We start from the raw sequence: 14,259 nt of genomic DNA, 5'->3' as shown, positions 1-14,259 counted from the left end.
TCAGGAATCAGGAATTAACCCTCACAACCGTGACGGTGAAACATTACACTGAAGGTAACTGACACCACAGGCAGGAGAAATTGATCCAGGATATCTACTGACAGATGCACACACAACCACATGCTCATGATGAGTGAGTATCCAGTACTCCTCTTATATCGTGTGTCTTTCTCACTTTCTGAGAAGTCCCGATCTTGTCTGCTTGTGTAAATAGTCGAGCAGATGTGGGTGGGTGAAATAGGATGACCTGACCAGGGAGAGCAAAATCCATCACCCAAAACAATATCATACCATGATGTTAACTTCTCCACGGTCTCTCTCCTCCACATACCTCCTAGTCACATAAAGCAACATTTTTTCAGCCTTCTGCAGGTTCTTTCTGCTCCATTTCCAGAGAAGACTAAGAGCAGACAGCAAATGTCACAAGCTAACACTGCCTCCCCACATGGAGCCAGGCTGGCCTAGTTAGGGTAGCTGACTCCCTGCTAGTTTGTCTAGAAGAGTGAGTGGGCTACTTTTAGGAGTATCCTTACCTCACCCTGCTCTTTGAATACTCCTTAGCTAAAAATTCATCTGCAGCACACCATGGCAACACTTCAAAGATAAAGGAAAATCCAGGGGAAAGGATTTTAAAAGAAGCAAGGGAAGATTTAGTTGAAAAGCCCTTCACAGAATAGCAAAAATATTGGGATTTCTTGTCATAAGTCCTCACTCAGCAAGGCCAGACACTAAATTCAGTAGGTTGTTCAATGGGGGAACAAGTAGTATTCATAGCTACCATCCACATCCACATTACCCAATAATATTACTATAGGCTTAGGCTTTGAAGTGAATCCTTTCACTTCTCTTTCTTGCTTTCAGGCAAGGAGTTCTCAAACTCCTTTTAAAGCACAGGACAGCATGCTTTCTGAATTTGGCCCGAGCAGCATGAATAAAGATACTGCAGTCATTGTGCTGACAAGCAAATGAATAAAAAATTCAAAAGAAGAACTTGTCAGACTCTTCACTTCTCTAAGGAGCTCATGGAATCCCTGTAGATAAGCACATTGCTCTGGACCAACACGCTACAACTTAAGAAGACATGCAGGCAATTCATATTTTCACAGTAATACGTTTTAAGATGATCAGAATTGTATCATGGGCAGATTCTGAGAGAAATCTACTTTCATAAATCTATGTCTTAGTATAAAGTAAAACCATTGGATGAGCTTGAGCAAGATATTTTAATTTAATGCCCTACAAAGTTAAAGAAAAGTATACAGACATACAGCATGTGCCAAAGTATGCCAAAAATATGTGCTTTCTACCTAAATATAAACTCTATATTATTACAAAAATCGGATCCGTATATTCTTGGACACTGATTTGGATGAACTCAGGATGTAGATGAACTTGCTGAAGAAGATGACAGTGATGAGACTCACCAATACGGTTTCCTGGAGGCCGGCATGAGTCCAGCACGCGAAGCATACGGAAGGGTGACAGTCTCAGTGGGGTGTCTCGCTCCGCCATTCTTACCCCCTCTCCCATTCTAACTTCCCCCGTTTTAAGGTCACCAACCCTGGGAACACGAGCAGAGCATCCTTGCGGGTTGTCTGCCATATCCATTGCTCCAGTGGGTTCAAAGCGCTAACATTTGAAAGTTCACACACAAAAAAAAAATTCCACTTCAGTTCAGTCTTAGTACTTAACTGAGCAGTATGGGTGGCACCTGGGTTTAAGGAGGTGTAGCTGATTAGGATCCAAGCTTCCTGGGAAAAATCCAATCCTTAGGCTACCTCTGTACCACCAGCAGAGCGCCATGCAGTAGAGAACAGGTCTGACATTATGAGTATAGTGCAGACTGCATAGGCACACTAATCAGAATCCAACAACTCCCTTGGCTGCTACTCCACTTTAACACACTCTCTCTCTTGCTATGTATTTTTTGTAGATGTTCCCCCTCTCCTCCCTCGCTCTTCTTCTCTCTGCAGTCACACTCTGCTTGCTGACTAAGGAAGGTCAAACACCGTGCAGGTATGCAAAATGCTGCAGAGACAGTCCAACATGTGCAAGCTAAAAACTGTTACAATCTGCCATCTCAGTATAACAGGTGTTCTGTCATCATCTGTCTTCATCCGGACACGAGTACACAAGCATGTGCAAAGACTCACAACGCACTTAACTTGCAGCTCCCAGCAAGAAAAAGACTGCCAGACCTTTTCTTTGCCTCTGTCCTTTGTGACTTCTTCATTTGCATTCTAGTTTCTTCTTTTTGCTGATGTTTTTCCGCGGCTCTGGCAGATCTCTCCTCTTTGTCCTCCTTGTTCTTCCACTGTTATTCAACACACCACTCTATTCAGGCTGTTGTGCTGCTCTCCTTCTTTCCACTCCCCTCTCCCGTTTAGTCCCTCCTTGCCTCTGGCGCCCCTATCAGTCGTTTCAGTGTTGTTAGTCCTCCTGCTCCCTCCCTTCACCTTGCTATTACTCCCCTCCCTCTCATGAGATAGAAATCTCTATCTCTCTCCCTCCATCTGTCTTTATCTCTCCCTCTCTCTCCCTTGTTCTCGCTATCACTGATGGTGTTGAATATCAGTACAGTCATCCTCTTTTTCTATTCATGAGCCGATGACATTTTCTGCCTGATCGGCCGCTTTCTTACACTCCATCTTATTCGCCACCTCTTTCTTGTGCTCCCCCACCCTCCCTCCGTGTGCTTATCACTCTCTAGTGCAGAAAAATGAAATCCTGAGGCTTCAGAGTGATGCCTCTGGCATTCTAGCCAGTTTCTTCTCCATTCTCTCTGCTCTGTCCTGTGCTTCATGTCACTCTACATGGACATGAAGCATAGGACATTATTTATGGTCATGCCAAGCACACATTCTTTCCTACACATGCCACAGAACACAGAGTTAATTTTGCAAATAGAACTCACAAAATGTTGCCTACTGACTAAGGACTATTAGGCACACCTGGAGAGCAAACAGGCTGTGGCCTGTAGAAAAAAAAAAATCATACCTAATTTAAATTTGGCCAATTTCCTCTTCAAGGTCATCATCTGATGCATCTCATGAACACTTTCAGCGTAGGGGCTGTTTTTAGATTAATCCCTGAAAATCCTGTTTTCTCTGCACTTGTGCCTCTGCGGCACACACTGGATCTCCTCCTTACACCTGATTTTCATTTTGTTGAAGTCGCAGGAATGTGTTGTTGTGACCGAAACACCACATCTTCAATGCGCTGTGTGCTGGCACACACTGGCACGCCGGGACACATCATAGTTCACCTCATTACTGCTGAATATCCTCTTACAAAAGTTGCCTTGAGATATAGTACCAGTGGCCTCTCACACAAGGGAAAAATTCATGTTGCACAACCTTGTAAATGTTGAACAGCAGCATGCTCCTAATTAGACCTTACTTGGGATTGGAAACTGAGACCGTTTCAACTGAAAACTGCTCAAAACTACCAGAGACAACGCTCCCATTCCAAGCAATAATCTTCCACATAAAGGAAGATTATTGCTTGGAATGGGTCAGTTTGAAAGATAGGTTGATTTCTGGTATTTGCACATATTTTAGGTTTGTGGGGAAATCACAGAGCACACAGTGCTAGTGGTCACAATTAGATTTCCAGAGACTGGTATGAAATATATACTTGATGCACGAGAGGCAACATAAACTGCTTGACAAAAACAAATTTAAATCAGGGATGGTTTTATGGTCAATTAATCTCTACTTTTAGCTGCTCCCTTTTGGAGCTACCTACTGTAGCAACACCTTGTGTATAAGGCAGTAGACACAAGTAGCATGGCTTTATGGTCAATTTCTGGACCGTTTTTGGGGAAAACCCTTGAATGGACCAATACTATTCAGCACTAAATCAATACAAGATTCAATTTGTCCTGTAACGTTGTGCATAGAACTAGCAATTATATCATTTACACTAAATGCACATCTAGCTGAAGAAACTTTGGTGCTTCTTATAACCTGATGTAGGTGCCTTTCAAGTGTTAGCAAGAAATGGCAGAACAATACTGAGTATGGGAGGTGGGATTCATAGCACAGAATGAGATCTGTTGACAGTTTATGTTTGACTGGACACTTATGAATAACAATGTTTGTATTTGCAGTTTTTGATCCAAATTACTGCTAGAGTACTGGTAGGACTTAATCCTTCTAGTTCCTAACAAATTTTCAAACCTTGCTTGCATCCATGAAAACTAACATTAGAAAAGTGTTTAGAGAACACAACGGTGTTGAATGGCAAGAGCATTCAAAATGTCAACAAGATAAAGTGTTAAATGCCATCGTATTCTCAAGGATTAACACTTCAAAAAGATGTTTTCAGCTGCTACAAAGTAAAACCACACCTCTCCCCTAAGTCTTAACTAACCAAACACGCTCATGTGGAGAGGCTCACACACCCTACATGTCAATAATGATGCACTTAATAAGACTTAAACAAACTTTGTAATTGGTTTAGACACTGTAAATATGTTGGGATCTTTGAGATTCTGTAGTCCTAACACATCCTCAAAACATTTTTTAATCTGGATAGGTTATTCTATTCAGTGGCTTATTTAAGGACATTACCATATCCGTGGTTAGATTTAAGTAGAGAGTAATGGTCATTTAAAGTGAATTAACAGACATGTATTGATGTTCTGTGATGAACTGTTCAAAACATCAAGAACAAAAGCTCCAAACCCTCCAGCCATCACTGTTTCCTTGTCTTATTAGATTCACAAGTGCAGCCTGTATACATGGAAGATTTCTGTTTTGCTCTGCAGCCACCTCCACACAGCTTTTTTCTTCCCTCAAGGTCTCAGTTACTGTCACATTATCTTTCCACCTTGTTTTAAACATTTTTAATGTCACATTTTCTTGACTACATCTGAGCTTCCACATTGTTTTCACCTCTTTTTAAGCCATAAATATCACAGTGTGCCTCCAGACAAATATAACAGTAAAAATCAGACTGCATGTATCATCCCTCAGGAACAAGCATGCATAGAGAAACACATTCTCAAGGCTGCAGGGTGGGAGAATTCAGACTGCAGTAATTACCTCTAAACCTTTTATCTTCATCTAAGGAATCTCATTATTCAATTACTGAGACCAGAGAGCCTACTGTAAGCTACCAGCTCTGTTTATGCTGCTCAGCTACATCTCAACCCCACGTCCTACCCCCAACCTATATATGCGGGTCTGAAAAAAATACATGCATTTATTAGCAACATCTTATTTGCCTCAGCCATAAGCTTCTCAAAAAGCAAGCCACCCTAACACACATAAAAAGCTTATAAGACCGACTACATAAAAGGAGTCCACTCCATTGTTCTTGCTAAAAACCAATCCGTGAGTGAGCAAATGGATGGCCAAGAGTGTAGGCAGTGAGGGAGAAGGCTACAGCGATTAATACAGTGTTAATGCATTACATTAAATCCCTGGCACAGACAACAAGGTCTCTCGTGGTACGGGCGGAGATAAGGGTGATCTTAACAGGGTACCAGCTTTTATCTTTTGCAACATTCTGATGCTATTTGGAGGTTAAATGTAGTATTTTGATGTTTGCAGAGGGAAAGAGACAGATACAAGGGGGGAAAAGGAACAAGAGGAGACTTCTTTGACAGTATTGAAAAATAGCAGCCCGAGGCAGGTTTTGAGAAAAGCAGGCAGCTTGTAGCTCAGTCCTTTTGCAGTAAAACAGACGGGAGGACCAGCTAATCCCCAACTGTGTAACTACAATTAGAGCAAAAGAGAGAGAGAGAGAGAGCGAGAGAGAGAGAGATGAGGCAGTGCATGAAGCAACACTAAAAGTGCATTGCTCATCTTTCCTGACTGTAAGTACAGTGTGGTGTGGGTGGGTGTTGGCCCAGATAGCAACAGATATCAGAAACCTGTAACAGCTGTTGGACTCAGACTCCTGGCCAAACACATATAACCCCACAGCTCATTTACACAAATTAAAAGTATATTAAATTAAACGGAAAGTATATACAAGGTAAGTTCGAAAAGCACAGGGAGCAAAAGTGAAAGGGTGGATAATCTCTTTAGCGCAGCAGGAACGAGAGATTGCATCATCATGTCGCTCTATTAAAGAGTGCAACGTGCTCTGACTGCTGAGTGGCACAGTGAGTCAGCGAGACCAACTAGTGGGAAACACTCACACAGATGCACGCGAGCACACACACACACACATGCTCAGGCACACACAGAGTACCTCTTAACATTTTAAACTATACCTTATCAAGACTTAAATAATAGAGTAGCCTTCTTTCTAGACTGAGTCAAGCCTATGTCCTTTTAGGAGCTTATCTACACTCAGTGGCAGACATGGATTTCACACAATGAAGTCACTGCCAGATCAACAATATGTGAGCTTAAGGTAAAATGGTAGACAAACCACCGCATAGTTTTTCTACCAGAAAACACTGATAGCTTTATCTTCCATCCATCCATCCATCCATCCTTTTCTGCTTATCCAATTCAGGGTCACAGGGGGGCTGATACATATCCCACCTGCCATAGGGCAAGAGGCAGGGTACACCCTGGACAGGTCACCAGTCTGTGGCAGGGCTTAGCGTTATCTTTATATGTAAAATATCCTCCAATGTCTTACAATTATCTAATAATGAAATCTGAAAAAAAAGGAAATGAAATGTTTGTTTTATTTCTGAAAAAAAAAAAACACTATTATCTTAATAACAATATCTATTTTCCACATGTTTTTTTCCTGCACAAATTACTTCAAATAGTGTCTATTTATCTGTGTCAGAGTGCTCTAGTGATGTTAATATATATATATATATCCAAACACACTCACTGTTATTTTGTTTTGCATTCAAACAGTTCAAACCATACCACACCTCATACTTACTAGCATTACTGAATCTTACTACTTCTATATGGGTATATTGGCACTGCTTCATTTCTGGTGCAAGTAATCAAAAAACAACACAAGCAGAACACCAGTTTTGAAAGAAAGCTTATATTATCAAATGGAAAAACAACATTATTGCAGGGCAATATGTTTAAAACGGTAAGTCTCAAAAGTGTATTATTTTGATGTGGCACCAAGCAAAAGCACATAAAATGATCAAACAGAAACCTTCCCTATGCTGCAGTATCTATTTCTTCATTAGGATCTTTTCAGTTTTATCCAAGCATAGTCTGATTATCATATTCCCAGCTCACAGGATTACAATAAATTGTAAGCTACTGTTGTAAGTATAGTTTCCTTCAACTAAAGCTCAGCGAATGCAATGAGCCTCATTGTGGTCTATCTGCATCTCGCAGGGGATTCACAGCACAAGTCTAATATGGCTCCTGAAGGAGCCTTTGCGAAAAACCCTCCTACCACTCCTCCTGACGCTCTTTTCATTTCTACCTCTCATTCTCTCATAAATCACCATTTTCTAAGCTCTATCTCATTCTAAATCCCATCTCCGACAACATCATCTTCAGCCTTTCTTTCCATCCATCCAAGAGTTTCCTTTCCTCAGCGCGATCTGCCCTACTGCTCCTGATATAAGCCGTTCTGCCACAGTGGGAAATGAGATTACTGGGATCTATATAGCCACAGACCACATTACATAATGCAGACAGACGGAAAAAGTAATTGCATGTGAGTGTTGTGAGCATGTGCTGTATGTGCGTGTTTGTAAATGTAAGATTAAGGTCATTAGAGTTTTATCCTTCCACCCTCATAGTAAATTTTGGCAGGACAGAAAAGTTGTTTCAGTAAACATAAATTCAGTGTGTGACTTTTCCATCCAAAGGTGGCAGTAATACTCTGGTCGTGCAGGTCAAAAATACAGTACCAGTCAAAAGTTTGGACACACTTTTGACTGGTATTTTAAATATAATATACAGCTGCAGGAGAAGTTTCATAATTCTAGTGGAGTATCTATATTTATAAATATTCTAAATATGACCTCAACATTATCTGAGCTTTACACAACTCCTAAAAGCCGATAAGCAATTTTATAAATCCGAATGCACAACTGAATCTTAAGATGTTTTTAATAATGCAGGGGTACAAAGGTGCATATACTTCTGGTGCCATCTAAGGTGGCTGCCTGCCAGGGTTGCTCTTCGGGTCATTTGTGTTTTATTTATTTTCTGTTTTTTTTTCCTAAATTCTTAAAGCAATAAACATTTAAGCATGAACAAGGTGACCTTCATTATTTCTTATTTCTCTTTTACAAAGTTCTGTTCACTAAACTGTTGACACAAATATGCAACTCATACATAAAGCACAGGCTCACAATACTCACATGCAGAAAATGGAACAACACACAGAGAACACGTGACTGCATGATACTGAAAACACTGAGGAAACTGATGTTGTCAATGCAGTAATGTTCACCATTGTTGTCTGATCTTTCTTATGCAGGTGTATCACTTTACATGCAATTATGATGTTGCCAAATGAAAAAAAGCTCATTTATAGTACCAGTCAAAAGTTTCATTCATATGAATGGGTGAGTGTGTCCAAACTGTTGACTGGTACTGTATATAGTAACTACTTTATACAGTACTAAAGTCCTGAGCCACTTCTCATTTCTTTTTATTTTGCAAGGAAAATGAGAACACGTGCAGCGATTTATTGAAATGCGCAAACATACGTATAAAATATACTTATACATGCAAAATACAGTATATTTGGTAAAAACAGAGTTTGTACAATTCTGAATAGCATTAGCATGACCTTCTTTGACTCATTCATCAGTAAGGTGCATTTTTTTTTCTTGAAAATTCATAGGTCAGTGTTAAGTAGCTTAACGGCATTCCTTTGAAAGCGGTCAGGTACAAGGACCGGACTGAAAATGAGTGAAAAAGCAGCCAATGTCCACTGAAAAACTTTGAAAGACCTTCAGAAAGTCTGGAGAACTATTGCCCAAGACCACTTTAAAAAATTATAAGAACATTTGTCTCCTTGGAATCAACATATAAAGAAATAAGGGGCGCTCAAGACTTCTACACAGTAATGTATATATTTGAACAATTCAATTAAATGGCCTGTAGTGGCATACATAGTAGCATAAAATATATGAATATTAATGAATATCACTACCTTTATATATATTCTTTGTGTGATTACTATTGTGTCCATGTGCCCATATGTGTGTGTGCATATACCCAGAGATCCAGTCCTGTGCAGGCTCAGGAAGGCTCTGTCTCGTTCTAGCCCCCCACCTGGCTCTCTGCGCAGGGCGGTGCGGCCCAGATGACCAGCATATTGACGCAGGAAGGAGGGAGCGCTATGGGAGGCGGGAGGATGCACAGTGCACGCCACCATGGGCTCTGAGGTTCACAATGTAGACAGACAGCCAAGGAGAAAGAGAAAACAAAGGCAGAAAAGTCCCGTAGTGGATGTAAAAGAGAACAGAAAGCTCAAAAGGGGAGCAGGTTGACACAAAAGAAAGAGAAAGGGGTTCCAACCAGAAAAAAAAAATAGAATAAAAGAAAAGGGGACAAAAGGTTGAGAAACAGACGAGAGGAACCAAACAGTGAAATAAAGAGTAAAAGATGACAGGAATTGTAGAAGGGAATGGGAGAAAAAGAGAAAGAGGAAAAAAGATGACACAAGGTCACACACAGACACGGAAAGGTAGCAGAACATGTAGGAACAGTACAATGTGTAGTAGTAATAGATAAAAGGGTGAGAATGCAGACAGCTGCTGTAATCATGCTGTAAATATGTGAGGAACTGCTGTAGCATAGTAATAGAAATGAAAACAGAAAATGCATGAGGCATAAGACATGCACAGTGGAAAATCTGTTGAGTCATAGACTGATGAAAACTCACTATGAAATAGAGGTAAAAACAAATGCAGATATGCACACATAAAAGTAGCAGACACACTGGAGGAAACAGGCCACAGCGGTATGGGAGTAATGAAATCACTGATGTAAAGGGTGCAAAAGGTTTTCCATTGTCTGTAGTGAAAACGAATGCCTAGAGGTCAAAAACTCGCTCCTTGAGTTTTCCAAAGCAAAGCACCTTAGCTGAGGACATTTACATGCAGCGTGCGTGCACTGTCAGCTTTCTTTCTCACAAAGTAATGTGAAATTAATGAATCTTGTTAGTTGAATGTGGGTGGAAACCCACACATCACATCTCCTATCTTTCAAATAATCCCCTATTTCCTCAAAATTGCTCTTTAAATTTCACTCAGATCACCAAGCACTGGAGGTAAATTCACCACCTGATTCTCTTTTTACTCCGTTTTACTCAAGTAAAACAAGCTAACTGGTCCAGAAATACAATGACAGAAAGGATCTGCGGTCAACAGCAGCCTTGACATTGCTTCTAATTAGCAAGAAAAATGTTAGAATTATTTTCTACCATTCATTTGTACAGTTTGACTTATACAGAGAGGTGTGTGTGTGTGTGTGTGTGTGTGTGTGTGTGTGTGTGTGTGTGTGTGTGTGTGTGTGTGTGTGTGTGTGTGTGTGTGTGTGTGCCTGGGGGGGAGAAGGGGAGGATACAGCAAGGGAAAAGGACAGGAGATGGTAATGTAGAGCGGGTAGTTAAAGTTTAATGTCTCTCCTCATGCTTTACATCACTTCCTCCATTCCACTCCTGCTCTCACTTGCTGCCTGGACTCTTTGGAAATTAACTGAAATAGCTTGAGCTATCAAAGAGAAAAGAAAGGGTTGCAAAAATAGAAGAAAATGGAGAAAGATGGCAGTGAGTAAAATGAATGAGGCAGAGCTATAGATGTTGCAGCCTGGGAGCTGTAGTAACAGCAACAGCAAGCATCATCGCTCCTTGAATCCAAACTGCCAAGCAGCCAACAGAACACAGCTATATTTGAACACTGAGACTTTTTTGGTTTTTTTTTTTTTTACTGACACAAAACCATCTTCCAAAGCTGAGACATCCTCCTCTCTATGACAAACACATACAAAGATAGTGTCTGGATGTGAGATTTCTGATTTTTCCAAAGTGGGACCTGCAGTCATGTACGATACCCAGCAGATGGCACCCAGAGTGTCTGAGGATGACAGTGCTTTTCAGACTTTCTTCATGGAGCAAAGACATTCTCTTTTTCTTATGTGAACACATGAGAAAACAAACAAACAGTGTGTCTGAATTCTCCCAGCTCTGGGAATTCTCACACATTTCCAGCTTACATTACCATTCAGTCTTTATAATTGACTGGTTACGTGAACTGTGATGAAGATTGTGGTAAAGATGATGATGGTTAAAATGAACGGCTCCAGTGGGCTAAAAAGGTAGACAAAGCTACCGTGAATGTTTTGCATTTGCATGTTTGTATGACTTTATCAGAATAGTGGATATAAAAAAAAAAAGGTGACACACACATTTAAAAAACACAGACACATACAATTTATGAGATATTTAGATTAACAAATCTATTATCTCTGGGAGAACATCAGTGTAAATGAATGACATAAAAGTGAGTAGAACTGAAAAATCTGCTGCCATAATTTTACATGACCTTCATGTATCACTTACAAGGATCAGAAACCACTTTTACTGTAACCCTTTCCACCTACACAATCATTTAGTTATTGCCTGCTCTTCTTGTACTGAAGAAGCTCTAAATGAGACTGTAGGGTCTTGAACTGTTGCTAAACAAGAGCAACTGTCCTTTAGTAACTGCTTCTGTGTGGAAAGGAATTCAGCATACTAACAGATGTTGGGATCATACTAATCATTGTGCAACTCCCATGAGGGTTATGAGGTAACACATCTCCTCTTTATCATAAATACAATACAAGCTGCCTTGCTACATTTTCCAGAGCTATTCTCAGTTTTTTTCTCCAGTGAACCATGTTACTGTAATTCCACTATAGAGATATGACACACACAGTGTAGTGTAACTGAGTATCACACACACTGTATTTGAATAACAAAAAATTTAAGTTGGTTTTGTGAATTGCCAGCTTCTGAATGGTGATGTCTGCTAAGGTGTTTGCGTTCATGTGTGAGGGCACTTGTTCAGATCTCTCACCATTGTCCCTGGCTGTGGATGGCTCATCCAAGGCCATCTGTTCTGCAAGTTCAGACAGAGAGTCATCAACCGGCCGAGCGCTGCGTAGAGACATGGACAGCCTCCGCTTGATTATCTTCATCCTGTCCATCTTCTCAATCACACCACTGGGGCCCTCAGGCCTAAAGGGAAAGAAACGCACCACCTTCATTATAATTATATAATCAAAAGCACCACCTGCATCATGTACAGAGCTGTTATTATCACCGCCGATAACCACCACATCCATGCTGTACTGTCGTTCTATCACTGTACAGTTCAACTACTGCGGTGCAGCGTATGCACATTTTCTACAGTTCTTTGGGCTCCCACTGATTCTGTTTGCTCATTCAGCCTGTGTTCTCATTGTTATGTATCCCAGGAGCAATCATTGCAGAATCAAAGACAAAGAACGAGACAGCGGCAAACCCACAGAGGCGCAGAAAAAGAGAGGGAAAGAAAAATACAAACAAAAAAAGTGCAAAAAATAAAACTGAATTGCTGACTATGCAGCTTCCCAGAGGTTTCTGACTAGACCAGCTTTCCCAGATGAGTTCTGATTGACATGCATTTCACTGGGTGTTCCATCAACTGTGTGCAAAGAACTCATGGTATACGAGCTACAGTCTAAAGTAGAATCATATGACACATCGACACATCTACATCGAATTCTCCAATAATCCATTTTAAACTAGTGTCCATGTCACAAAAACCAAACAGCTCTGATGGAAAGTTGGTTTCAGATACCGCACAGTGTCTGTGCATCTGCAGGACAGAAGTATCCCATCCTTAAAATAAATGTGGACAAAGGCAGAGAGTTTTTCTAGCAAAGTGCTCCACATATTCAGTGGCGAACCCACGCTGCCTGTTATGCATTTGTGCTTGCCTCAGTAAGATTTCAAAGTTATATACTGTTTAGAGTGCCTCTCAGTAGACATTTATTGTCTGGTTCATGAGTATATGTACAGTAAATGTGCCGTTGCATGCGTGCATTTCTGTGTGTGGAAGTCACTTTGTTCAGCTTCCACTCTCTCCCTTAGTGGCCTGAAGGTAGGCACGGCTATGGCAGAGTATTTCTGTCTCCCTTCCACTTCCTGCTCCTTCTATCAAACCCATAAGGGTTTGTGAGCTGGCACGCAGAAGCACACACACACATACACAGCGACACTCACACAAATACACATTGCACCCACTGCCTTTCTCTTTGTGTCAAACTTTGGAGGCCTCTACAAAAGCCATTCATCCTTTCAGGCTCTGTGTCTTTCAGGCTTATTAGAGACAACCAGTGCTCAGAGGGAATTCAAACATTCACATTGGGGACAAGTGGCCTTTTTTCACCAGAAGATGTCCTTAGGAGAGTATCCATTGCTCACAACATTGCCTCTGCCAGTTTACATGGGATTAGCTAGATGTTGTTTTGCACCTCAGCTAGTTGTTTTTCTCTGAGATAAATAAAATCTGAAGAAGGGAACAAAAAGAACAAAAGTAACTCATTTATTTTATATTATGCACTACGTGGATTATCAGTAACCCCCCCCCCCCCCCCACACACACACACACACACACAAATCCTCATTTGCATGCTTTCCCAGACTTCATTAGAGATGGTGTCTGCTTGGACAAGAAGATTGGGTTCTCCTTGTGTTACCTTGCTGTGACTATCCATAAATTTTCAGGAATAAATGAGTCATGTTAGGGGGGGAAACACTTGAGATATAATTTTCTGCCTATTACCCAGATAAATAAATGCCAATGTTATCATTAACACAGACAGAAACGGCTGGTCTCCAAGCAAGCATGCAAACACACATAGACGCACAACGATAACCAATTTCCCAGTCTTCAGCTTATCTGAGCTGAATTAGCATGGACAGTAACTGGAATCTCAGCATCCAGTGGCTCATACAGAGAAACCCTTCAGGATACCTCTGTATATAGTAAACCAGGATTTCCAATTTTATTTATAGGATGATAAAATAAGGTTAGTGCCTCTAATAATAAGCACACAGCATTCATTTTATGGAAATATAACTTACTTATTCCTACTTAAATTGTAAAGTTTGCTGTTTTTAAAGATGTTTTTCATGAAATTCCAGATACAGCAAGAACATTTTAATGTGCAAAGGTTAAATCATTTACTTCAAACACAAATAAAAGCATTTCTTTCTAACAGGAGCATAAAAGAGCTTTGGCTTACTTTATTTCCACATTTTGACATTATATTTCTGTATGCTTAAATCTTAAATGAGCTTTGTGTAAAGAGACTAAGA

General features: G+C 40.6%; 1 protein-coding gene across 2 annotated transcripts in view; it reads right to left on the bottom strand.

Annotated features, from left to right (window-relative positions):
• Positions 1 to 14,259, bottom strand: part of LOC115782634 (cyclin-dependent kinase 17-like) — a 40,677-nt gene that overhangs the window by 21,019 nt on the left and 5,399 nt on the right. Inside the window, exons 4-5 of one of the 2 annotated variants that reach the window (XM_030732928.1) lie at positions 11,972 to 12,132; positions 9,126 to 9,290 (exon numbers count right to left, since the gene is read on the bottom strand). In XM_030732928.1, the coding sequence (XP_030588788.1) occupies positions 9,126 to 9,290; positions 11,972 to 12,101 (295 nt within the window). In that variant the 5' untranslated portion in view covers positions 12,102 to 12,132. The remainder of the gene's footprint in view (positions 1 to 9,125; positions 9,291 to 11,971; positions 12,133 to 14,259) is intronic. The other variant, XM_030732929.1, reaches the window with a different exon arrangement.

The sequence above is a fragment of the Archocentrus centrarchus genome, chromosome 7 (genome assembly GCF_007364275.1).
Source record: "Archocentrus centrarchus isolate MPI-CPG fArcCen1 chromosome 7, fArcCen1, whole genome shotgun sequence".
NCBI lineage: Eukaryota > Metazoa > Chordata > Actinopteri > Cichliformes > Cichlidae > Archocentrus > Archocentrus centrarchus.
This window is presented reverse-complemented; position numbering and strand designations above follow the sequence as displayed.